Source organism: Procambarus clarkii, chromosome 19 (assembly GCF_040958095.1).
Source record: "Procambarus clarkii isolate CNS0578487 chromosome 19, FALCON_Pclarkii_2.0, whole genome shotgun sequence".
In the NCBI taxonomy this organism is placed as follows: Eukaryota; Metazoa; Arthropoda; class Malacostraca; order Decapoda; family Cambaridae; genus Procambarus; species Procambarus clarkii.
This window is the reverse complement of record NC_091168.1, coordinates 32,545,726-32,573,633: the sequence shown is the minus strand read 5'-3', so window position 1 is coordinate 32,573,633 and position 27,908 is coordinate 32,545,726. Positions and strand designations below refer to the sequence as shown.

At 37.7% G+C, this 27,908-nt stretch overlaps 1 protein-coding gene across 4 annotated transcripts in view; it reads left to right on the top strand.

The window, feature by feature from the left end:
- Positions 1-27,908, top strand: part of LOC123757449 (solute carrier family 53 member 1) — a 74,363-nt gene that overhangs the window by 23,718 nt on the left and 22,737 nt on the right. For all 4 annotated transcript variants that reach the window (XM_069327251.1, XM_045741074.2, XM_045741075.2 and 1 more), the window contains exons 2-12: positions 2,195-2,323; positions 4,001-4,145; positions 5,389-5,639; positions 7,800-7,895; positions 9,847-10,012; positions 14,267-14,470; positions 16,744-16,907; positions 17,852-18,002; positions 20,729-20,926; positions 23,647-23,816; positions 26,621-26,754. In XM_069327251.1, coding sequence (XP_069183352.1) covers positions 2,246-2,323; positions 4,001-4,145; positions 5,389-5,639; positions 7,800-7,895; positions 9,847-10,012; positions 14,267-14,470; positions 16,744-16,907; positions 17,852-18,002; positions 20,729-20,926; positions 23,647-23,816; positions 26,621-26,754 — 1,757 coding nt within the window. In that variant the 5' untranslated portion in view covers positions 2,195-2,245. The remainder of the gene's footprint in view (positions 1-2,194; positions 2,324-4,000; positions 4,146-5,388; positions 5,640-7,799; positions 7,896-9,846; positions 10,013-14,266; positions 14,471-16,743; positions 16,908-17,851; positions 18,003-20,728; positions 20,927-23,646; positions 23,817-26,620; positions 26,755-27,908) is intronic.

Below are 27,908 nucleotides of genomic sequence, written 5' to 3'. Positions count from 1 at the left end.
GGTTTAATAAGTTATCAAGATGTTTTCAACAATATTCTTTCAGTGTTCATCTATTCCAACATGGGCGACCCTTTTGGAAACGCGATACTTGGGTTGACCCATCCCATAGTCGGATTTGATTCCAACAGGGGTTTGAATAGATACACTGTACAGTTTGGTTCATTCTCGACTCAAAATCGGGATCTCTGGGTTCGAGTCCTGGGCGGGACAGAAATGGTTGGGCACGTTTTCTATCACCTAGTGCTCTGTTCACCAAGTAGTAAATATGTACTCAGGAATTACCCAGCTTGTTGTGGAGTTACATTATAGGGGGAGGGGGGTCAGTAATTCGACCTTGGGGGACTTCATAATAAACCCAACATGTAAAAATTCACTGGCTGCCTGAACCCCAACACAATGAAATAATTAATTATAATTAGTGCAAATGTTGTATCTCACAATCTGATGAGATTCCACAAAGACATAATTTTCTGATTCTAGGGCAGCTGGGTTGATGATACAGTATTTGCAACTAAACTCCTTTAGGGTCCTATAGTGCATTGTCTGTCCTCAGCTCACTGTTGAGGGACCCGGGTTCAATCCCCAGGCAGAACAGAAATGGTTGGGCACATTTCCAGTCACCTGATGCTTAACTTCCTGGTACTTATTTACTCTTGGGTGAGCAGAGGTATCGGGTAATAGGAAATGTGCCTGACTGTCTCATCCTGCTTGGGGATCAAATGGACCTTTCACGTGTGACCTGAGTGCACAGACCACACTATGAGAGACGACAATGTCACATCCCTGCACTGTGGGAAATTGCCCACTTTCTAAATTATTATTCCTCCCTTCCCTCCCAAGAAGATAATTAAAAATAAACCTATGCTTTGACTTGAAACAAAGTTCATTGTACAATACCTTAAGCTGCCAGGTTGATGCTCTGCTCACTGAATGCTCCCACTCCCAAACCATTTACAGATGATTTCCCCTGCATCACTGCACTGGTGCCGCCAGAATGACATTGTGATGATGACATTTCCTATACGGTATTTAGTGGGACGTCTGTAATAATATCAGAGCTTACACTATTAAGATAAAGTTATATACCAGATTCCCCAGCTTGGTGCCTTTTTTGATAATTACTTATATACCAGATTCCATACACTTAATTAAAGTCATGTGCGAAGAATTGAGATATAAAATGAGTGCTCTAAAACTCTTACTCCTATGTCAATAATAAAGTTAAATGCTCTAACCTACTTAACAAATGTGATCTGACTTAAGCTCTGCCCATTCCTACCCCCTTTTCGTATTCTTACCTTTCCTCTTATTCTTACATTCATCCTATTCTTACCTTATTACCTTTCTCATACCTGCTCCTCACCTCTCTTCTCGCTCTTATACAGTATATATTTTTGCCTGTACCCTCCTCTCTTCTGTTAAACAACTTGATAATGGTCCAGGAGGGGCCGAAATGTTGTCATTTCTTGTCACTTTCTGATGTGTTGTTTGGTAATCATATTTTCTGCCATGTTATTGTGACTCATCGTCTTCAATAAAGCAAATTTGTTAAATTACAAACCTTAATTGGTTACATTGTCCTCTGTCAGCAAGACCAGTATTTTAAGAGAAATAATTAATTTTGGGTGAATCAAGATACATTTATCTTAATGTTACACTTATTATTTACTGGGATGATAATGTGTAGAATATGATTAACTTTATTTTAGAATTATTTTTAATTGTAACAAGCATTTTTTAATGTTTTGATGTACAGTGTTGTATTATTATTAAATTGCAGGACATGGAAATTTTTTGCTTTAACTTATTATTATATGAATTATTTAATAATTCATTTAATAATAATTCATTGTGTCACGGGATAAGCAGCCAATGTGTATATACTGTATGTGTAAGGCTAATATCAAAGTCACTCCCAAGGTTGAATTAGTGACCTCCCCAGGATGGAACCCCACAACAAGCTGACTAACTCCTGGGTACCTATTTACTGCTGGGTGAATAGGTCATTAGGTGATAGGAAAAGTGCACAACCATTTGTCCTGCCAAGAATTCGAACCCCCAAAAACTAGTTTTCTACTGAGATTCTCTTCCTTGTTATGGCATGATGATTTAGGCATTCTATTGGCTAGCTGTCTAATATTCATGATTAGACTTTGAACTGTGGGATCTTAATTTATATTTTCTTTAATTGCAGGCTGTGGTCATCTAGTCCTTCTATTCCTGTATATTAAAATCAACCACCAAGATGAAGTTTGCCGAACATCTTGCGGCACACATCACGCCTGAATGGCGGAAGCAGTACATCAGTTATGAAGAGATGAAGGCAAGTTTCTCACCTCATGTTTTTCTTGACAGGTTATATTTGCTGAAATTGATTAATCCATACTATTCTCCATACCATGTATATGGTATATATATAGTATATATGGTATATACTCTATAGCATATGGAGTATTCCATACTCCAGTCACTATATGTGATCCCTCAACATGCTCAACATACACTCACTCCACACATTCTCTTGTGCCATTTACATGTACAAAACCTTGTTTCTAGATGCAAACCCTGATCTCAAACTCTTCCAAGACAGATGTAATAGAACCCATAATCACCACACCAGAAATAAATATCTCTTATATCCCCAGAGTCAAAATAATTCTGTGTAAACACACTATGCAACTAAATGGACCTAGTCTATGGAACTCATTCCGTAACACATTAAAAAGCTGTCCAATCTATCCCTTATTCAAAAGTAACACAAAAAGTACCTAATTTCATCCTCATAGATTTCTACCTAGTGCTTCACATTCGCACTGTATCTTGTGCTACCCCAAAATATGTGCCTAAGCCATATAACTTCACCATTGTAATCACTGTCATCTTATATCATGGTTATGTTGAATGCAGATTTTACTACAATGTACCTAGAAATAATCCTCAAATTATGCTACAATGTACCTGTCGATAATCGACAGGTACAATTATGCTACAATTTACTAAAATGTATCTACTAATTTTCTTCAAATTTTCTTACAATGTACCTGTTAACTTTTTCAATTTTGCTTCAAATTACCTACTTAAAATTATCTGTTAGATTAATAGATTAAGGACCTGCCCAAAATGCTGTGTTTTAGTGGTTTTACAAGGATGTAAAAACATCAATGCTATGTACTCTCATTATATATATATATATAATATATATATATAATATATATATAATATATATATATATATAATATATATATATATATATATATATATATATATATATGTCGTACCTAATAGCCAGAACGCACTTCTCAGCCTACTATTCAAGGCCCGATTTGCCTAATAAGCCAAGTTTTCATGAATTAATGTGTTTTCGTCTACCTAACCTACCTAACCTAACCTAACCTAGCTTTTTTTGGCTACCTAACCTAACCTTACCTATAAATATAGGTTAGGTTAGGTTAGGTAGGGTTGGTTAGGTTCGGTCATATATCTACGTTAATTTTAACTCCAATAAAAAAAAATTGACCTCATACATAGAGAAAAGGGTTGCTTTATCATTTCATAAGAAAAAAATTATAGTAAATATATTAATTCAGGAAAACTTGGCTTATTAGGCAAATCGGGCCTTGAATAGTAGGCTGAGAAGTGAGTTCTGGCTACTAGGTACGACATATATATATATATATATATATATAATATATATATATATATATATATATATATATATATATATATATATATATATATATATATATATATATATATATATATATATATATATATATATATATATATATATATATATATATATATATATATATAAAATAAAATTACCCCCTGTGGGCAAATTGCCATATACGATTTTTTCCTATTCAATTTAACTATTTTTGTCATGTGATCATGTGACCACAACGAAGTACTGTACTTTTAAACACTTGAGCAATCCAAGGGTTAAGGAACTACAGCTATGGTTGTTTTATATATGACCACAATTTCATTTTGTTTATAGGCTATGTTGTATGCTGCTGTGGAGCAAGCACCATCCTCTGAGGTCACAGAGGCGGAGGTCATCACTCGGTATTATGCCAGATTTGATGAACAGTTCTTCAGAGTGTGTGACAAAGAATTAGCAAAGATCAACACCTTCTTCTCGGGTAGGTTTTACTCTTTTTCAGATATGCTGCATTTTATATAACACGTAATTTATTTATATAACTATTGCTCATATTTGTTCTTATAATTCTTAATTCATAGTTAATTTCTGAAGAATTAGGATTAATGTATACCCGCCTCTGGCGGCAACAATCAAAATCAATCTATATAATCAGACATTTAATCAGTCATGGATTTTGCAGGGAGATGCCATTTTTGTAGTTTATTAATAAAATGATGATAAATATTGAGCAAATCGTAAAAAGAACAAAAATATATACAACTTAAAACCTTCCTGTTGGCTGATACTAATTCCCTTTTGGGCACCTGCCTGGACTGTTTGGTCTTTAAGTAAATCTTTGCTCTGCACCATGCAACACTTATCTCGACTAAACACCGGTGCATCTGTGGCTATGCATCGGCAATCCAATACAGCAACCATGATCTCATCTGTCACATGTCAAAGGAAAAAATTGCTAGATACGAAGCTGTCTAATGACATTATTAAGAGAAGTTTGGCTACAACCAAGTGTCCAGCATGAAGGGAACCTCAGATATGCAGACCTGATAAGTCACAAGCACCCCAGTTCTGACGCTGTTGTGTTGGGTGGCGGTGCAACTTTTGGAGCTTAAGTACACATTTACCTCAGGAAGCCAGGGTCTTGAGAATTTGTCGACAGAAATATGTAATTTAATAATTTTCTGGGTCTCCCAGAAGGTGACAATCAATCACTTTCAGATTCACTGTACCATAGACAGGTATTAGCTAATGTAGGTGTACACACAGTCCTACACAACCTGTTTAACCATCCTCTGCATGATAGCAGGATATGCTATCTTGGAGGGGGATGGTTAACAACTCTTTCCCACGTGATATCTGAAATAACACAAATCAGTGGTATAAGGAGGGAATTACAAATCATCATCATAATGAACTCTTTAATAAGAACAAATGAATATAACCTAATGAATTAGATATTTTATAAATATCACACTGATATTTTCTAAATGCATTGCCTAAAATATTTTACAATTTAGCTCAAGTTGATAGCATTTATTTAAAGTACGGTATTTATATTTTCACCTTATTGTACTTACGGAGAGGAAGCTCTAGCTCTTGGTGTCCATCTATGTTGTTTTTATTTAGTATAACTACAGTATTTTCTTCTCCGAGGCTATGGGTCCCTACACTGGCACAAGAGGTGGACTAAAGTATATGTCTTTTTTTTTTTTGTTTTTTTTCAGAAAAAATGGCTGAAGCTACAAGAAAATATACCACACTTACATCAGACCTTCAAGCATCAAAAGAGCAACATGGGGATGGGCTCCGCAACCGCAAGGGCTTCACGTTTCTGCCCAAACTAAATGTCCCGGCAAGAAAGATGCAAGACCTTAAGCTGGCATTCTCCGAGTTTTATTTGAGCCTTATCCTCCTTCAGAACTACCAGAACCTAAACTTCACTGGGTTTAGAAAAATTCTGAAGAAACATGATAAAGTTAGTATCAAGTGATGAATATTCTGGTTTTCCATTGTTAAGGGGTGAAGTTTGTTAGACTTAGTGAGGTCTCCTTAAGGCCAATGACTGGTATTTCCCATTATGTAAAGATTAGGTAATTATGAGGAGAAAATACTAAGCTAGTATGATGTTATAATGCTTGGAAGGAATAGGAGAACAGAGTGAAGGAGTAATGCCCAACCACATAGACCATCAAGGATCAAGTGCTGACCTACAAGAAGCAAGGCCGCAATGACCTGACTACTGACCTAACTCCCAGGCACCTGTTTACTGCTAGGTGAACAGAGGCTTCAGGTGTAAACACATGTGGCCAAATGGCTCATCCTGTGAGGAAATTGAGCGCAAAACTCTTTAGTTGTGAGCTGACTGTACTCGCCATTCCACAGTAGTCTGGAATTTGGTGGAAAGATGTCAAGCTGTAATTATTAGTGATTTAGTAGTGCATAGATTTAAGTGGAAATATGCCAGCTTGTGTGAATTACAATAATTGTTGACAATTAAATTGATTAATGGGCAGGAAGTGTGGCATAAATGTTTTATCTGAGGCTTTTATAAAAGGTATTGATATAAACAGGAGCCGTCTCATATCGACCAATAGGCCTTCCGCAGTTTCCTTAATTCTTATGTTCTTAAGTTGATATTATAATGCTTCTTTAAAGAGCCAACAATAATAACCAATTTAGTTAGTAATAATGAAAGATTGGTATATGATTGGTAATTGTAGTGTGACATATTTATAAATAACAAGTGAATAATGTTAATGTTTCCTTACAAAACATAAGACTTCAACCACACACACACACAGTAGTTGAGGCGAGTTGAAATTAAATTTAATTTCAAAGTAACAGATTGAATAAGAAATTTTACGTTGGATTATACAAGAAGTTTGGTAAATGAGATCTGAAAAATGGAGTATAAAATACAGTACAGTATATGTGATTCATTATCATACTATGTACACCATTACCCACTGTGATGGTGAGGGAAAGCATCAGGCCAGAGGAATAGGAGAGGGTAAATAACATCCAAACAACATTGAGACCAGGTCATCACGCCAGTGCAGTGAGGATTTTTCCAAAGTGCCCCCTTGAGCCCTTACTCCATCTAGGGCTTAAACATATCTGGCACAGGACTCCTAACCACAGGTTGACGGAACTAAGTCTTCCTGGAGAAAGAAAGCCAACACTCCCACTCAAAAGCAATCAGAGCAGATTTTTCCTGCAGGAGCTCTGACTGTTTGGAATACCTCTCCCTTAGAACAGATGTAATTGTTTGGGTGGCTCAGCCAGAGGAAATGGTTGGGAAGCCTAGACACGGGATAATTAATACACTTCTGATCTCGGTTGTGGAAATCACTAATTGTAAGGACCAAAACCCTCGCTGCATCTTCAAGGAAAAGATTGCGAGCTACAAGATATTTGCAAGAGTCAAAAATTTAGTTTCCAGCACCAAGATTTTGGGATACAACCCTATTACCTAGAAATAGAATTGTAAGACTACTGCCCAAGCTGGCAAATAGGACATACCCAAGGGTGAAAGTAATGCTTAATAGGTAGAATTCTTCATCATGACTGTTAGCATAAAAAAAAAGTGTGGCACCCTTCAAAATGGGAGCTAATGGAAATTAGGCTCAAGCTCATGTTCACTACTGTTCAGGTACTATGGCTAGCAACACAGGAGGGCAGAAATCAGGTAAAAACATGGAATGGATCACAGGACCTCTGCCCTAGACGGTAGGCTAAAGACGTGACCTGCAATTATGACGTGCCCTGAGCATTTCCCTAAGCTCTGTACCTGTCGGAAAGAGCTAATAGATACATAAAATGCATAGTCACGCACCAGTGATGTGAATGTATTCAAGCTTGTGCACCCAGCACTAAGTCTTCATCCTTGGACCAGAGCTAAAGGAACTGCAAGTGATCATATACATACCGTACATGCATCTCCAGGATGCAGATGCCAACATCTTTGTCAAATTACATAGTCAAATTTTACTGGCTCAGAAAATTGTAATTAAACAATTCTGATTTTATTTAATAGTAAATGAATAACTGTGATATGTGGAGAGATGATATATAGATGCAGTGGCATGCACAGTGTATGGAACGTGTTCTAAACTAAATATTTATCTTTTACCAGCTCATGACCACATCAAATGGGGCTAGGTGGAGAGAAGACAATGTTGATGGCTCTCCTTTCAACACTAATAAAGACATTGACAAACTTATTCAAGAGGTAAGGAATTTTACATATTTATAGTGTCAAAATATTCACAATTTGTCATTGTTCAGGATTTTAGAACAGTTTAAACTTTATATAAAAATCTGAAAGAATGAAGACTATATATATATGACGCTAGTTGATACCTAGTTGATGGGGTTCTGGGAGTTCTTCTACTCCCCAAGCCCAGCCCGAGGCCAGGCTTGACTTGTGAGAGTTTGGTCCACTAGGCTAATTACATCTAGTGTGTAAGAATGTAAAATATTACATTATGTTCATATATTTACATTGAGAGCTTATAGGGAAGGCCTGTGAGAAAGATTGTAAGGTGTAGGAGTCTAATGGGTGGAATCTTGGGAGTCTGGAGCAAGATGGGGAAGGTACCAACATCCTGGGGGTAACCCCAGATGCATGCCTTAACTCATAGACTGTGATATACTAAATATTATATAATTTGAAATTTTTCCGGATGCACTAGGAGCTCGGAGGTACCGATTTTCTCATAGATACGTCACATTATTGTGACTTCCTTGTGTATTGTAAGGTGTATATGGCAATCATTTACTTGGAAAAATCATATGACACTATTAACAGAGAAGAACTTTGGAGTGATGAGTGTATATAGCATTTGTTAATCACTGTTAAAAGTTATATAGGCAGTAGTGCATGTGTTAGTTAGTGGTGAACTTTGACTGATTTGATATTACTGTAGGTATATGTCAGTGTTATATTCACCTAGTTGTGCTTGCGGGGGTTGAGCTCTGCTCTTTCGGCCCACCTCTCAACTGTCAGTTAATCAACTGTTACTAACTACTAACTATTTTTTGTTCACCCCTTTTCCCCAGGAAGCAGCCCGTAACAGCTGTCTAACTCCCCGGTACCTATTTACTGCTAGGTAACAGGGGTATCGGGATGAAAGAAACTCTGCCTATTTGTCTCTGCCGGCGCCGGGAATCGAACCCGAGCCACAGGATTACGAGTCCTGTGCACTGTCCATTCAGCTACCAGACCCCAGACATGTTGTGTGGTGTCATCTTGGTTATTCAGTACCAGAATGTGGTCATGAAGGAGTCCATGGTAGGAATGTTTAGAGACAGGTGTAAACTTAATGTCTAGGCCTAATATGTGGAATTGGACTGTGTTAAATTTGATGTTTATACAGCTCAGCAAAGAGTGAAAGTTGTATAAATTATTTGAAAATTTTTTGAGGTATGTAAAAAAAGACTTAAGAGTGAATTTAGACAAAAGTAAAAGAAATGGTGTTGCGGGAAGGAAATTGTTAAATAAATTGAACGTGAATGGTGAAGGGTTGAAGGTGGTTGGTACATTCCCAGGTATGAACATACCTGGGAATGTGTGATTGATAAGAGGAATTTGTGCAATTGAAGTCGAAGGTAGAGTCAGCCAGGGAATAAAAATGGATGGTGCAATGAAAATCTGGGTTAATAACAGGGTAAGAAAAGATGTGATCAGATGTTCATAATATTGGTTGTGCTGATTCTCCAGTATGGTTGTTAGACACTCTTATGATCCTCACAAATCAAAATCAAGCAGTAGAAATGGAAATACATAGTATACAATATCAGTAAACTGCAAGACTGAGAAGAGTGTTGAAATGGTTTAGGTGTAATTGAACAGTTGAATGATGGCGGACTGATGAAGAGAGACAAGACTGAATGTAAGTAGTATTTGTGACAAGGGAATGAATGTATATCAATATACGTACATTGTGTATATTCCCCCACACACTCGCTGAATATTGCTGATTCACTTAGTGCTTCTGTTTCCCCTGCACTAAACTCTATATCCAAATACAATATTATAAAATAAATTACAATAATTATTATAGAAAATGACTTTTGACTTAAGAAAATAAATGGAATTTGCCTAGAGACAGTTGATGGTCACTAATTTGTTTTTAAAGAAGCAAAAATCTTCATGGATACTAGTACTTGTTTCACTTCAGGTTGAAGGCACATTCACGTCCGAACTGGAGCAAGGTGATCGCCAGAGGGCCATGAAAAGGCTTCGTGTGCCTCCCCTCGGTGAAGCTCAGAGCCCCTGGACTACATTTAAAGTCGGGCTCTTCTCGGGAGCATTTATTGTCCTAGTTGTGTCGGTTATTCTTTCAGGTGAGGCTCATATCCTACTTAAATATATCATTAATACAGTATTCCAATAAGGCTCAAATGGGATTTGATCTGGCTGTCTGTTTTGACTTTCTCACTGTATATCATTGTCTATATCTCTATACTATCTATATTTGGCTGTTTATACTTATAACTCATAAATGTCTTAAGTAAAAGTGACTAAACTATCTTGCAGAAAATGCCACAATAACGTAGCTGAAACAAATACAGTGCCACCGCCATTCAATGAACTATATGGGACCAACCCCAATTTATTGCAACATTAGATGCCTCTAGAATGCATTTTCCACACCCTATGGGCTAATTTCTCTTAGCAAATTTTTATTTCAGTCTATAATATAATAGACAACTATGAAATGAACATGTCTGCAAAAAAGAATTAACCACATCTAGCATATTTCTCACATCCCCAGACTCAAAACTTATTTTCAAAAGAAAGCAGGGCCATACCTGAGTGAATTAAAATCTTGCCAACTGAAAATGAAAGTAAACTATAGAATTTGGATTTAAATATCCTCAATAACTTTCCCAAGGCTCCTTCTATTTCTTGTAATGTTTAGTCCCTCTACTAAACTCATCAAAAACATGATTGGAGCCATATTAAGAATGTTACTATTCATACCCAAATATTTCCCCATGCTCAATGGGCTGATTTCACTGAGTGAAATTTGAATTTCAACCTAGCCTTGAAACCTCATTTTCAAAGTAAATAGGACTCATATTTGTGAAGGAAAAACCAGGGGAATCTCAAAATTAATGAACCATAAAATTTTGTTTTAAATGTACTCTGTGGTTTCACAAGGCCCCTCAACTATTTCTTGTAATGTTGCCTCCATCTGTCGGTCCCAACATCCTAAGCAATCCTCCGCTTCTTGTTCGTCGAATCGGGTGAGGAAATCTGGCATGGAAGGCGTGTTTTCCATCCAGAGATTCGCAAAATCGACGTTCAATGAATCGAGGTTCCTCTAACTCAACCCACACATATGTAATGAGTGATGATGATGTTTCGGTTCATTCTGGACCCACATGACTTGATGATAGCCTATGATGTATCAAAATGTCATCATTTTTCTTTTCATTTCATGTGTGGATTGGATTTTTTGTTAAACCAACTTGTTAATTGGCTGTTTAGTAAGTAAATTCATTATGGTACACTTTAGTGTTCTATGGCTCTGGTAGATAAATGAACAAATATAAATTAGAAATCACATATCCAAAATCACTGCAAGCTTTAAAACATCTTTCTGACAAAAATTATAGAGATAATGAGAATACCACAAGCACAGTTCTCTTGTCCTGGAACTACAATTAGGTAATTACAGATTTTATCTTCAGCTTTTTTATTTGAATATTCTTTACAGAAAACTTCAGATTTTTCCTAGAAGACAGGATATGTTGTTATAACAGTAAGATTAAGCCTGATGCCATAGCTTATGCAAAAGAACATAATAATAAGGAAACTATGCATTAAAATCACTTTCAGTAAATGTATGATGAAACATATTAAAAAAAAAATGGCAAAAAAATATCTTTTTAAAATTGGTAGTGTGTTTTAAGTGGAGGTGTATCTTATGTGCCAGTAGAAATGGTAATTCTACCTCTTCTCTCTTAATAAAGATGGAGCCTTTCCTCACTTGGCATTTTTTCTCAAACAAAAATTAAAAATGCATTTATTATGTACTGTACTAGAAAGGGTACAAGTGGGATCCAGCTGCACTATGGTCTCTTTTCCCCACACCACCTCCGTCCCTCCGTCTCTCCTCCTCCTGCCTTTGTTCCCTCCTCTTCCCTGCTCATCCTCCCAGAAAATTTATTATGAAACTGCTAAACAACTCTTTGGGAAAAACAACAAATATTTCAGACTACATGAAGAGTGCAGGAGGGTGTTCTTTATAAATGATGATACAGTGGAACCTCGAGTAATGAGCACCTCAATCAATGAGCATTTTGAATAACAAGCGTGCCACTTGGCAAAAATGTCTCTCAATTGACAAGCTTTCGCTTGATTAACGAGAAAAGCACATGGTGCTTCCTAGCGATCCCACTGGTTCTCGCAAGTTCTCAGACACCTCCGACGATGCAGATAATTTTTTGTTTTTGTTTTAAAGATGCTAATGATGCTGGGATGTAAAGGGGTGACTGCTGTAATGTTGCAAAGCATAGATTTTTGTTTTTTAGACAAAATTAGAAACAAAAATCGAAAGATTTTGAAAAAAGAACAAATGTCAAAAAGGTTCGTTCAGTGAATGTGAGGTAGGCTACTACATTTTCTAACAAAAAAAAAAGAATGAAAAATAAAAAAAAATTGAAAGAATATGGAAAAAAGAAAAAAGTGTCATAAAGGTTCGTTCAGTAATTGTCAGCTCCATTTTGTTAAAAAAAAAATAAAAATAAAAAAATGAACAAATTTGAAAAAAGGAAAAATGTCACAAAAGTTCGTTCAGTGTGTGCCAAGTAGGCTTCTCCATTATTAATAAAAAAAATGAAAAATACAAAGCAAATTGTACAAATATGAAAAATAGAAAAAATGTCATAATGGAGCATCTTACCTGACAAACACTGAACAAACCTTTATGACAATTTTACTTTTTTCAAATTTGTTCAATTATTATTTTTATTTTTTATTTTTTTAAACAAAATGGAGCAGCCTACCTGACATACACTGAACGAACATTTTTCTATAAAAAATGAAAAACTAAAAAAAATTGAACAAATTTGAAGAAAAATTGTCATAAAGGTTTGTTCAGTATATGTCAGCTAGGCTACTCCATTTTCTTAAAAAAAAAAATGAAAAAAAAAATTGAACAAATTTGAAAAAAAGAAAGTCATAAAGGTTTGTTCAGTGTATGTCACGTAGGCTGCTCCATTATTTAAAAATCGAATATCATATTGATGTTTTTCGGCGGTAGAACGGATTACTAATTTTATTTCCATTATTTTAAATGGGGAAATTTGTTTCGAAAGACGAGCGTTTCACATGATGAGCTCGGTGCCGGAACGGATTAAATTCGTTAATCGAGGTTCCACTGTACAGTATTTCTTTAAGCATTTTACATTGGCCGACCCCAAATAGCCTATACCCAACATAATTCATCTTAGAAAGTTGGGTGAGGTCAGCCCTAAGCACCTGCCCAACAACCTCAGACAGAAAGACATTCTGTTTATAGATTTATTTTGTTCAGATAATTATATTATTTCAACCCATTCTCCTGTTTAGATAATAGTTTTTGTAACTGCACCATAGTACAAAGATTGCCGTTCTAAGCAATTATATAGTAGAACGTTGTACTATTCACTTTATAGAGACAGAAACAATGAAGCTAAGAAACAAACTTTAAGTATTCCTAAGCTTAGCATAGCACACATATGTACTATATTAGGCCTAGGAAGGTTAGGTTAGGTTAGTTTATCTTTGCAACATAAGCAGAAAATAGTTTTCCAGTTTGTCCAAATTCAATAGCGCCGATTTCTACTTTCTAATTTTGTTGTACGCCAGTGTATATGTACTATGGTCCTCGTCGTTACTATAAGTACAGTACTACCAGAACAGGAGGATGGGATAATTATTTTGAGAATATTGCTTTGATAATTATATAGCTTTTGGAACTCCATAAATAATGCAAGGTCAAGCTTTACAACATTTGGCAGGTGTGGTTGTAAGAACTATGTTATCCGTAAGGTCGAACTTTACAGGTACAATGATTTCTTTTGACTGTTATTGTTATTAAGCAAAATATTGCAAATTTTAAGGGCATTATCCAAGCAATGTGTTCTTTTCTGCATGATACTTCTCTTGGGCTCCTCGAGTTTAGGTTAGGTTAGGTTAGTTGGGCTCCTCGAGTTAAACTCTGGTTTCACGGAGCCATAGTCTAATACATCAGGCCTCTGAGTCCCATCAGCTCCTGGGAGCCAGGACCAGAATTTGGCTCATGTAACACAGCAAGAGAAACAAACACACAGCTGAGGAAAATCCATCAGAAAGCATGAGTGCAATGAACCAAGTGATTCCTTGGGGAAAATTATGCACCTGCTGGTAAACAAGGAAAATGATCATTGCTGTGGGGTGAATGCTCATTGCCTCATTGCTGTAGGGTAAATAGAGATGTGCTTTACTGGCTTCAGATAGTAGCCCAGGTCACCTAAGGTCTAATATGCAGATTTTCCTTGCTGTTACACATGTGAATACATACTTTGTGCTTATATATATTTTTCGTTAATGATAGTTTTGTTTTTCAGGCATCTTCCACTGGGGTTCTCACAATATAGAAGTTGTCCTGCGTCTCTTCCGAGCTCCACTCATGATTATTCTCTTCCTCTTCCTTATTGGCATCAACATCTATGGCTGGAGATCATCTGGTGTTAACCATGTCCTTATTTTTGAAATAGATCCCAGGAATCACCTAACAGAACAGCACCTAATTGAGATTGCAGCAATTTTTGGTAAGATGTTACTTTTATAAAATCTCATATTTTTTACAGTAGAGTATTTTGATTTACCTACAGTCAATCCCCCTTTTAGCATGAGGATAATGATGCTGGAAACCAAACTGCTAACAGAATCAGTGTAATATGGAGTCGTTATACCCTGTAGCACACTTCCTACAGAGATGCATTCCAACATTGTAATTTATTACTGTACAGTATGTACAATCCACATATTACTTTCAATGGCTAATACAGTGGTACCTCGGCTTACGAGCACCCCTGGTTACGAGTTTTTTTGGGTTACAAGCAGGATTTGCTCAGAAAATTTGTATTGGGATATGAGCGTTGCCTCGGGATACGAGGGTGTTGATACGCGTACGGGCCGACCTAGCGCGTGGTGGCACGGCGATTGCCGCTCAGTTTACCAGTGCCTCATGCCCAGTGACTATCCCACCTGAATTCTTCACAAGGATTTACTGTTTCTTTTCGGATTTTTTGATATTTGAGCATAAAATTTGTTGTTATATATCTCACCATGGGTCCCAAGAAAGCCAGTGGTAAGGTTCAACCTAAGAAAATAGTTGTGAGTAGAAGCAGTAGAGGATGTCCCTTCTTCATTAAGAAAATGTGTGAAGTATGGGAAAAACTGCACAGTTTTGTTGAAAAAAAAGCTCGTCCAGATAAAGCTGTAGCAGGCCGTTGCATTGACTTTTTAAATGACAATGTGATGTCTTACTACAGACAAGTGTTAAAATGTAGGGAAAAACAAGTGTCTTTAGACAGATTCTTAGTAAGACAAGCAAGTCCTAGTGGTATGCAGGCAAAACGTGCCAGAGAGTGCACACCAGTGAAGTCCTCACTGCCTGATGTTATAATGGAAGGGGACTCCCCTTCCAAACAGCAACACCTCTCCTCCTCCCTCCTACTCACCATCTTCCATACGCCAACAGCAGTCATCAGCAAGGGTAAGTAATAACTTGAACATACTTTTATAATGTAGATTTCGATGAATTAGGTATAAAATTTATTTTGAAGTGAAGTTTTTGGGTAGTCTGGAATGGATTAATTCATTTCCCATTATTTCTTATTGGGAAATTAGCTTCGGTTTACATATCCTGCCTCTCTCACTCTTTCCACCTTTCACCCCCTCTGCCCTTCTCTCCTTTCTTTCTTCCTTCCCTCTCCCTTCTCTCTCCTCCTTCCCTATCCTATCCTTTCTCCAAATCTATTCCTTAAACCTCCTCTCCATCTTTCTCCACTACTAACATGTCCCTCAACATCTTTCCCCCTCCCCTTCCATCTCTCCTCTTCCCCTTTCCCTCTCTCTCAAAATTGAATATCGTGAAGCACTGAAAACTAGTAAAAACTCTACATAAAAAAATTCCCCTGATTTCAGACTTCATGAAAATTGTAGGGGGCTGCTATAGATGCTGATATTTCTTAAAGGGTGGTACTAAGGATGACCCCAACTGGCCTATGAAACTCCTATACCCAACATGCTTCATCTGTGAAAGTTGGGTGAGGCTGACCTCAAGTGTCTTTGCTTCCAATTTCAGATGGACAAACAAGCTCATTCTATTTAATAGACATAGATTTGAATTCAGCGTGTTATAAGAGTTCTTTGTGGATCTTAAAGACTGGCTCTGGGAGCATTTGGTTGTCTGGGTTAGAAAAAAACATTTCACCGTCTTTATGATTAGGAAGTCAGGTATCAGGGTCATAGTAATCTTTTAATGATGCAAAGTTTACAGTGGATGGATTTAGAGGTGAGCTGCATATCCCAATATTGGAATTGTATGTGATTCTCTCTGGTTCATTCAAACTTGGTCTTCAAAGATACAAGGGGATGCAACTATTGTCCTACCAACTAGGCCATTGGTGCTTATAATAATGAATGAAATATAACCACCCACACTGTTGTGGACTGCATCTTTGATGATGTATTATTGTTACAGTAGCCAGTGAACCTCTATGGCATTTTGAATAAAACTGTAAGGTTTTTATATTGATCAGGTGGTTTAACTAAGGGAACATTAATTAGGTTTTAACTATACTAATACAAAATAGAAACAAAACAATGGATATAAATTGGATGAGTTTAGATTCAGGAAAGCCCTGGGTAAATATTTGTTTGTAAATAAACGTGTAGATTTGTGGAACAAGTTACTGGGTAACATAATATATGTATATTTATATCTTTTGTATATTTAATGCCAGATATAAATATGAGCTGCCCCATATGGACCAGTAGGTCTTCTCCAGTTTCTGTTATTCTATGTTATTTTCAGGTGTGATCTGGGCTCTGAGCGTTTTAGGATTTCTATATGCAGAGGCGCTCTCCATTCCTTCATACACTGTTCCGTTAGCTCTCCTGTGTTTCATGATGCTGTTTCTCCTTAACCCAACAAGAACGTTTCATCATGAAGCTCGATTTTGGCTCCTGAAAAAGCTGGTAAGCTTTAAAGTACTGTATGTGGATTATTGATTCCTTTCACTGAAATAATAATAAGAATGGCTGCTCAAGCTTTCATCCTGGTTATTGGATCATTTTAGTATAAACTCGTATATGGCAATTAGAGCATAGGAGGAAATTGCAGTTATTAACTAGAGCAATATAAGGGTTAAAGGTTCTGAAACATTTAATTATTAATGGACAACCTATCAACTCCCAAAGTGCAGTGGTCAGTGAGCACAGTTAGTTTACAAGCGAAAGGGTTTGGGTTCAATTCCCACAGCAGGACAGAGATATTTAGATGAATTTCCTTTTATCTCATGCCTCTGTTCACCTAGCAGTAAATAATTACCTGGGAGTTTGGCAACTGTTCGAGTGGGTTGCATCTTGGGGGGAAGGTCAGTAATTAGCCTGTGGAGACCTCAACAAGCCTAACAGGATGACCAAGCCACACATCAAAGACAGAGAAACAACATTATTTCGGTCCGTCCTGGACCATTATCAGGTCGTGTGCATAAACCTAATAAGCTTCCAGTCTCTGACAGTGCAACACAAATGTATTATATTTTATATTTTTTTGATAATACTGTAATGCTAATTATTAAATTTGTTTTATTTGGAAATTATCATATCTGCAATAACATGTGTGCTTTGAGAACTTCCCTTTTTTCATTAGCAGTCTTTTGCTATCAACTTTTGGGTAGTAAATTCCAGTACTGTATTTCCAATTTATAAATAATTCTATCTTAATACTGTACTGTAATATCATGCTTCTTCAATCACTTCCCCCCCCCCCCCCCCCTGGGTAAATTTGGGCAAGTGACAGTGATGTAATATTGGATAAATGTTGATGACATTGATCCTATGTTAATTAAACGTCACTCAAATATATTTTGCCCACTGGGTTGATACAAAAATTCTTATTCTAGCACATAATTTTTCAGGGCCGAGTTGTGTGCGCACCGTTCTTCTTTGTGCAGTTTGCGGACTTCTGGCTGGGTGACCAGTTGAACACTTTGGTGCAGGTGCTGAAGGACTTTGAATATTCTCTGTGTTTTTACACACAAGGCATCAACTGGTATGCCAGTAAAAGTGGTAAGTCTAGGGCATGTTAAGGACTTAGGCTCGTGTCTTTACAGTATTGTGCCACTGTAGGGAAGAGCAGTGAGTGGTCGGGTGGGGGGGGAAGGGTTAGAAAATATCAGGTGTTGATCATTGCAGGCAGAATCATTTGCAGTTTGCCATGGGATGTCTTGACTACTTTACTTGTGACTTTGAAAGCTTCATGCTAGCAAACTTCAAAGGAAGAAAGGAAGACACTTTGCTAAGCCTCAGTCCCAAATGGGAGCCTCAGTTTCATCCTTGAACACAAGGATGACCAATAGTACAAATTCCCTTTGATGACCAATAGTACAAGTTACCATGAAGGATTACTTAATTAAGTCTGTGAGTTATGCTAAATAGTAAATTAGTGTTTAAGTAAGATAACACATTTACTGTATAAAAATAGTGGCTCCTTCAAAATCCAGACGACTAAGAATGTGTGTTTTTGTGCATGTATATCATTACCCAAGTGTAGTTATGGGATGAGAGCTATGCTCATGGTGTCCCATCTTCTCGGTACTCTTTATCGTATGATGCATTGAAATTACTGACGTCTTTGGCCTCCACCACCACCACCTCCTATATGTTTTCCAACTGTCTACCACTCTGCAAGAGTGGGCTTTCTAATTTTTTCAGCAACTTTGTTTCCTTCATTTGAACCTATGTCGTTTTGTTCTTTGAGCTGCAGTTTTTGACAATTATTCTGTCTATTTTGTCGATACTTATTACTAGTTTGTACGTAACCATCATATCACCTCTTTTTCTTTTATCTTCTTTCGTATATTTAATGCCAGTACAGTACAGTACTCTTTCCTCATAGCTCTGTTTTTCTGTTTCAGGAGCCATTTGGTTACATGTGTTTGCATCTTTTGTAATTTATTGATGTGCATTTTGAGATATTGGCACCATACAACTGCTGTGTGTGTGTGTGTGTGTGTGTGTGTGTGTGTGTGTGTGTGTGTGTGTAACGTGTTATATTGACACATGTGGTGCAATATTTTGCAGAGTGAGGAGGAATTGCAAAAGTTTGTGCAAAACAAGAATGTTGAATGTTAATGTGAGAAAAAGAAAGATATGGTTTGAGATAAGGAAATGGCATATGGATCATATAGATACTTTTAGAGTGAAAAGACAGAATAATTTGAACTGTATGATAAAAATGGAGGAAAAAATATTGAAAGGGAGGCAAGACCCCAGCTCACAAGATAAGTGATAGATGGAGTCAAGACATGAGCTCACAATGAGACAGACAGGAGACGGATAAGCAAAAACTGAGCCCAAGTGGGATTGCAGAGAATCCAGTGAAGCATCCAGGATTGAAACAGTAACTGCTGCAGTGTACCATACTGAACCCAACCACACAAGACTGTGAAGGCTGTAGCTGGGATATTCCCAGATTGATCAGAAAACTCAACTCGCCCAACATGGTCAGTGCTCTGGGTGTCAGAGACTGCTGAGCATGGGACCCCAAATTAGCCAGTTAAAGTATGCCAGGAGCAGCACATGGTTCCTGCAGCACAGTGGCTCACAGCACGTCCATGGCTCAAAGCCAAACGATCCAGTTTCAATCCATGAGCAACACAGAAACATCAAGGCATGTTTCCTTTCATCTGATGCCTCTTCACCTAGTAGTAAATAGGTACCCAGGAGTTAAGCAACTGTTGTGGGTTGCATCCTGGGGAAGTTCAGTAGTTAGCCTACAGGAAACATCAATAAGCCTAAGTACAGGCTTCCTGACCCTAACAATCGGAATTAATAAATTAACCATTGTGCTGAAGTTAACTTGTGAAGTACTACCATGATCAGCTTGATCATGGGAGCCAGGATTGACCTGAAGAGAAGTACAGCAATGTGGTAGTTCATGTTCTCGACATGAAATCCCAGAAAGTCTCTGAACTTTAAATGAATTAGAATGTATGGACAATCATCCTGGAGATCTGGGAAACTAGATGAGAAGAAGAAAGGGAGAATCTGGCAAACTAAGGACACAGTAATAATAATGTAGTGAACGGTATGAGTTCAATGGCCTATGGCAAGTTTTAGAGGATTATTTTAAGGATTATATTAAGGAGATGGTTATAGGAGGAGGTAAAGTATTCTACTTCCTGGTAAAGCCAATCTTTGCTATTGTTAAACTTGTAGAGGGCCAGGTATATGCTTAATAAAGTGCTAGCAACGTAGGCAGTCGATGCAACTAATAATTCCAACTTACTGCTGCACATCTCAAGAATCTAGCTGACGTCAGAGAAATTATATTAATGCATATGTTTGTAATCTTAGCTATTCATTTATTTGCATGTTGTATATACAAGTATATTCATGCAAGCACATTTATATCATAAGAGTATGATATATCTGATACAAAATTGAGGCTGCTGTATGATGAAATGGAACCCACATCCGTGGACTCCTCAGGTACACACAATTCCAACTCCTTATACTGTACTGTAAGTCAAGTAGTACTTGACATTCTCTATAGCCTATCATGGTCCAGTGGGTAGTGTGAGAGCCTGAAGAGTTCAGAGATGCAGGTTTAGTCCCATCATATGGCTTCAATATTTTCTCATATTCGTATAAACATGGAAGTGCTTGCTTTCTCCTTTTGTTTTCCTATACTGTATGTATACAGTAATAATATCCGTTATTGTTAAGTGGACAATTTACAGAGTGCAAGGGTTGTTTTTTACTCCAAATTATTTTCCATGTAATTTCTGCAGTGGATGATAATGTGTGCATCGACAAGACACAAGTGGTACGAAATATTGTTGCCTGTCTTCCTGCTTGGTGGCGCTTTGCTCAGTGCCTCCGCCGTTATCGAGACACTCGGGAAATGTTTCCTCATCTGGTCAATGCATTCAAGTATGCAACAACATTTTTTGTGGTAACATTCACCTGCTTGACACATGTTTACAGAGGTAAGGCTTGAAATATATCAACAGTCTGTATAATTTATTGTAAGTTTTCCTTCAGTCTGTAAGGTATCTACTGTATTTCTTCATGAAAAGTATCTTTACTGCATTGTGAATGTGAAAGTTGCACGCCTTGGCTGGTCCTTTACACTTTTCCCACAATATCGACCTTTGCCTAAGGAAGTGACTGATTGCAATGCTTAGAAAATAGGTTTTCATTTACACTCAAATCTTTACTGTTTCTATTTCTCATCCAAGTTTATTTCACCCATCATAAATATAAATGTGTTTTACCCAATAAAATATATTTACCCGAGGGTCATTATCTCTTGGCCTGTTCTCAGGTCTAAGTGATTACCGGTATACTGAGAAATCAACCTCCCTCATTCTAGATACACTGTACTGTATTTATTATGGTCTGAAAGCATATTTTGGTCCCAATAATAGTCTACTTGTAAACTGGCAAGTAAACTTTTGTTCTAAATAGAGAATATTCTCAAGTTTTAACTGTACTTTATTGTATTATAGATCCAGGGTTTTAAAATATAAAATCTCTGGCAAACTCATTTTGTGTGATAAGTTTTATGCCCTAGGTTTTCTTTATTATCAAATACTAGGGGATACTCAAATAGTTTTTTAATTTAATGTGAAACATACTGTATTTGAGAGTTATTCACTGTTTCAACCTAACTTGACCTGACCTAATCATGAATAAGGAGTAGATAATAACACTAATTTCTTGTAGTTTTGTAACACGGGTAGGGTGTTCTCTAATTATCTTTCCTTCTTCTTTTCCCCCTCTACCCGTATTCTTACTTTTTTATTTCTCTACAAGGGACTCCAAAACTTTTAGTAAAGCCGACTCCACGCCACGTGGTCCTAAGACGATTGACCGACTTAGGATTCTACAACTCGTATGACGTGACCTAGGCTTTGAGCAAAACCCTAGAGTCGCCTCCGCCGCCACCACCAGACCAGTAACACAGAGCAATGATCGAGGTCTGGATCGATCATGCTAATTAATCAACCTTGGGGCTTGATCCCCACTAGTAACCGATGACCTTGGAAACTTAGAGTGTGGAATTAGTTACACGGGAATGATGAATTCCGACTCGATGTTAGAATCGGCGCCCAATCCAACTCTGCCTCGTGTGGACCACGTGACCAGGACAAGTTCACATACTGTACATATAACAAACACATGGAAATAATGAAAATGCAAAATATTAACTAATTAATTTATTAAAAGAAAACTAAAACAAAATCTAAATATGTTCACTCCCTGTCACTTTAACACTCCCTACTTTTCCTGAACGGCAATGAGTTGACTATCCCTATAAAAACTCATAAAGCAACTCTACCTTGGGCGACCAGCTCTAGATGATGGGGGCTGGTCTTGGGAGAGAGGTAAGATGGTTGACCTCTCCCAGTTGATCTGGCGTCCACACTGATCTCTCCTCGTCTGGTCTACCCCAGACTAGAGCATTGTATCCTTCCGCATAGTCTAAGTTTTACCAAGTTACAAGCAAGGTTTAAGTTATAACAATTAACCTCTGTTGTACTTAATTGATCCAGACTGGTTGAATTATTTTACTGAAGTTAAATTACTCAAGCATCTAACAGCAGAGCTGTTCCCGATCACCAAAATGGTTATTTGAACTTTGAGAAATAGTGGACATGTCAACTCTGATGACCTATGACCGCCGGTCACTCACGCCTTACAACTTAGATCTGATTCGTGACGTCACTGATGGTGACTTAACTCAATAATTAGAATACTCTTGATATTGTACCCAGTAATATTATACAATACAATTTTAATACAAAATGAATAAAGGCTAATTTTTCTAAATTACTGAATACTATAGAATGGTTCATTATACGAAGCTATGAACAAGGCGTCGATTATTTTCACCGCGAATTCCCTGGGGTCAGGTCCCGGGTCACCACGCGGGCCCAGCTTCCCATTCTCTTTTGTCAATAAACCACTCTGGGTAATTCTTACAGCCAGCCTAGTTTGTTACAGTTTTTGAAGTAATTACCATGAGGTACATACCTCCTGAGGACAGGTAGCTACCTCTCTAGTGTCCTTGATGGGGATAGGAAGTTGGTGACATGTTAACAGTCTCCCCATTGTTCATGAGGATATTTTCTATCTGGATTTTGAACTTGAGTAACATCGTGGCATTTATGGCTTCAACATGTAGGTGGTTCCGTGGGTTTATTACGCTATTGTAGACCCCCGTGGTGCAGTGGTAAAGCACTCTTCTGGGGCTTCGCAAGCTCTTTGGCTTGGGGTCATATCCTGGCTGGGAAGGATTGACTGGGCACCATTCCTTAGCCTCTGCTTGTCCAGCAGTGAATGGGTACCTGGTTGTTAAATGATTTGGCGGGTCATATTCCGGGGAAAATTAGGATTAATTTACCTGAGGGCCCCTAATACTAGTGGCCTCGATGAGGACAGGAAGCCAGCAGCATGTCAAAGGTCCCCCCATTTGCCCTGATCTTGTCCAGTGGAATTTTAAAACCCAGCAGAGTTTTGGCGTTTACGGCTTCAGCGGGTAGGTAGTTCCACGTACCGCCTACCCATGGTACACATAAGGAGCTCGAAACACTATGCGTGCTAATGGCTTTACAAGAATGCAAGAACTCGTATATATAAATAATAAAAAAATTACAGTTCAGTACTGTATTATGAAATACAAAAATATTGTATTTAATTTCAGATCAGTATGAAGATGGCATCAACAATCCTTTCTTCTATATGTTGGTAGCATCTATGCTCTTCAGCTCCTGCTTTGTGTTTTGGTGGGATATGGTTATGGATTGGGGCATGTTTGAGAAGAATTCAGGTGAATACAAGTTCCTGCGTGAAGAGCTCGTCTACTCCTCTCCGGTATGTTGATCAACATTCTCACTGTAATGCGAGTCTGCTGTCAATACAAAACACAGTAGCAAGGACACCCAGTGTAATAGCATGGAAGCTGTTGATTTATAGAACAAATTACTGAGTAACATAATAGGTGTGGGATTACTGGATTATTTCAGGCATCATTTAGACATGTATATGAATACGTTTGGGTGGATATAAATAGGAGCTGCCTGGTATGAGCCAATAAGAGCTGCCTGGCATAAGCCAATAAGAGCTGCCTGGTGTGGGCCAATAGGAGCTGCCTTGTATGGGCCAATAGGAGCTGCCTGGTATGGGCCAATACTAGCTGTCTGGTATGGGCCAAAAGGAGCTGCCTGGTATGGGCCAATAGGAGCTGCCTGGTATGGGCCAATAACCCTTCTGCAATTGCTTTTATTCTTATGTTAGATGCTGGCAATATAACAGGCACTGAAAATAAGAAGTGTACAGAAGAACCTCGGGTGATGAGCAGCCCCATCTATGAGCATTTCAGGTAACAAGCAAACCACTCGCAGAAAATTTGTCTCGATTGACAAGCTTTCGCTAGGTTAGTGAGAGAACCACGTGGTGCTTCCTAGCGTTCCCGTTGGTTCTCGGACACCTCCAACGACATGATGATGATGTTTTGCAAGACGAGCGTTTCACATGACGAGTTCGGTGCCGGAACAGATTAAATTCGTTAACCGAGGCACCACTGTATATGCACTCCACAAGCAAGGTAGCAAAGCAGTAGCAACAAATTCTTGACTGATCACGACTCCTGATCCTCCTAAAATGATAGTACGTAAAGCAACTATGTTTGGAACATATATAAAGGACTGATGTACCTAAAAAAAGTTAAAATTTATACTATTGGAATACAGTACTATAAATGGCAAGCTAAAAAGTGAAATAGTAACTTTGAATTTATGAAACTTAGGCCTAATATATGACGTCTTAGCGCTAGGAATTTAATACAGTACATACGTTGGCTATACTAGTCCTTGAAAAGTTTGTTTGGTTGTTTCTCTGGCCCTCTACAAAATTAATAGTACAAAATGGGATTTTTTTGTGTGCAACAGTCCATTTTTGTATGTTCCACCCATAGTGGCTATAAGTACTGTGCTATAATTTTTGATGTTCCACCCATAGTAGCTACAAGTACTAGGCTATTATTTTTAGATGACAGGTTGCAAGGCTAACTTCACACATTATTTAAGTCTTTAAAAGAATGATAAGAAGTTAACTATTAAGTTTTATAAGAAAAAGCTACACAGCCCAAGTAAACATGACTTAGAGCAAGAAAGTCATATGCCTTTGGCAAGTTTACAACCACTGTGACAGTCTTGGAAGCAATACAAGAATCACAATACAGGTGATTTTTAATCTTATTATATATTACTTATACTTCTGGTTCTTGAGGATGAGGAGGGAGTGCACCCACACTGTAGCACAGTGGTCTATATCTTCTATTCACAATCCTGGGTTCATTCTCCAGGCAGAATGGAAGTGGTTTGGCATATTTCCTTTCACCTCGTGCCTATGTTTACCCAAGAGCAAATAGGTACCTGGGAGTTAGGCAGTTGCAGGTTGCATTCTGTGGAAATTCAGTAGTTAGCATGGGGGAGGGGGGACCTCGCACCTGATGCAAGTAATAGGTACGTGTGAGTTGCAGTAATAGGTACGTGTGAGTTGCAGTAATAGGTACGTGTGAGTTGCAGTAATAGGTACTTGTGAGTTGCAGTAATAGGTATGTGTGAGTTGCAGTAATAGGTACTTGTGAGTTGCAGTAATAGGTACGTGTGAGTTGCAGTAATAGGTACGTGAGAGTTGCAGTAATAGGTACTTGTGAGTTGCAGTAATAGGTACGTGTGAGTTGCAGTAATAGGTACTTGTGAGTTGCAGTAATAGGTACTTGTGAGTTGCAGTAATAGGTACGTGAGAGTTGCAGTAATAGGTACTTGTGAGTTGCAGTAATAGGTACGTGTGAGTTGCAGTAATAGGTACTTGTGAGTTGCAGTAATAGGTACTTGTGAGTTGCAGTAATAGGTACTTGTGAGTTGCAGTAATAGGTACGTGAGAGTTGCAGTAATAGGTACTTGTGAGTTGCAGTAATAGGTACTTGTGAGTTGCAGTAATAGGTACGTGAGAGTTGCAGTAATAGGTACTTGTGAGTTGCAGTAATAGGTACGTGTGAGTTGCAGTAATAGGTACTTGTGAGTTGCAGTAATAGGTACTTGTGAGTTGCAGTAATAGGTACTTGTGAGTTGCAGTAATAGGTACGTGTGAGTTGCAGTAATAGGTACGTGTGAGTTGCAGTAATAGGTACGTGTGAGTTGCAGTAATAGGTACTTGTGAGTTGCAGTAATAGGTACGTGTGAGTTGCAGTAATAGGTACTTGTGAGTTGCAGTAATAGGTACGTGTGAGTTGCAGTAATAGGTACTTGTGAGTTGCAGTAATAGGTACGTGTGAGTTGCAGTAATAGGTACGTGTGAGTTGCAGTAATAGGTACTTGTGAGTTGCAGTAATAGGTACGTGTGAGTTGCAGTAATAGGTACGTGTGAGTTAGGTAACTGTTGTAAGTTGCAGCCTGAGGAAGGTCAGCAGGTGGTGTAAGAGGACCTCAATAGGCTAAGGTACAGGCTTAATTCCTGCTCCTGACAACTGGAATTATTTGCTATGTAAAGCTACTTCTCATCTGTGTTGTCCATAAAAAGGTAGAGATGAGGTTGGTATTGTGATTATAATAATGCTATGCAGTATATGGTTTGAATTAGCTTTATCATAATGTATTTCTTTATTTTTCCAGTACTACTACTATTTTGGCATTGTGGAAGACTTCATTTTAAGATTTAGCTGGACCTTCTCCCTCACTCTGACGGAACTCAAACTTACCAATGGTGAAATTATAGTTTCCATTCTTGCACCGTTAGAAGTTTTCAGGTAAATAAAACTGAAAGGTATAAAATACCCAAACTTTTAAACTTTGCCATATTAGTGCTGTTATCATTGAGGTTAATTTTGAGTGTGTGTTTTTGTGTTAAATCTGTCTCTTGTGTGGAGAACAGTTGGGTCCAACTCATTCCCTGCTCCTGTTAACCTTGATAGTGTGGTCAGCCAAATGGATAAAAGGGTATAATGAAGCAGATATAAATAAGGTGTTAAATATATCACCACAAAATAATATTTAAAACAATGGATATAAGATGGGGAAGTTTAGATTCAGGAAACAGTGTTGTTGATTTATGGAACAAATTATCGAGTAACATAATCAATGTAACAGTAATTGCTAGATTGTTTCAAGCGAAGGTTAGACACACACATGAATGAGTCTGGGGTGAATATAAATAGGTGCTTCCCAGTATAGTTCAAAAGGCTTTCTTCAGTTTCCTTTATTCCTATGTTCTTGTACAAGTTTGGGTGCATATAAATAAGATCTGTGTTGTATTGTTGGATTATTTCAAATGAAGAATAGACATATGAGTTTCAGTGGATATAAATGGGAGGTGATGATGAGTCACAATAACATGGCTGAAGATATAAAGACTAAACCACACACCAGAAGATGAGGAGACGACGACGCTTTGGTTCATCCTGGATAACAATCCGACTTGATAATGGTCCAGGACAGACCGAAATGTCGTCGTCTCCTCATCTTCTGGTGTGTGGTTTGGTCTTCCTAAATGGAAGCTTACTCATGGGCCCAAGGTAATTATCAGGAGAAAACACTAAGCTTTTACAATTATGTACCACTTGGGAAAGATATGAGGATAAGGATTTAATATAGGACAAAGGAAAGGAACGGTTTCCAACCACTTTGACTGGACGGTAGAATGATGGTCTCGCTTCTTGCAGTTTAGCATAACATAACTGGGTAACATAATAGATGTGGTATCAGTGGAGTACAGTATTTCAAGCAAAAATTAAATATGTACAGTAATTCCACCAAAGAATAGTATGGATATGGTGAGCAATGGAAAGTACTGTACAGTTTATAGGTTATATTTTGATAATACTTTTAAGTAATTTATATAAACATTTTAGTTTAATGCTTATTAGTATTTATATTACAGTATCACATTTTATGTATTCACTAT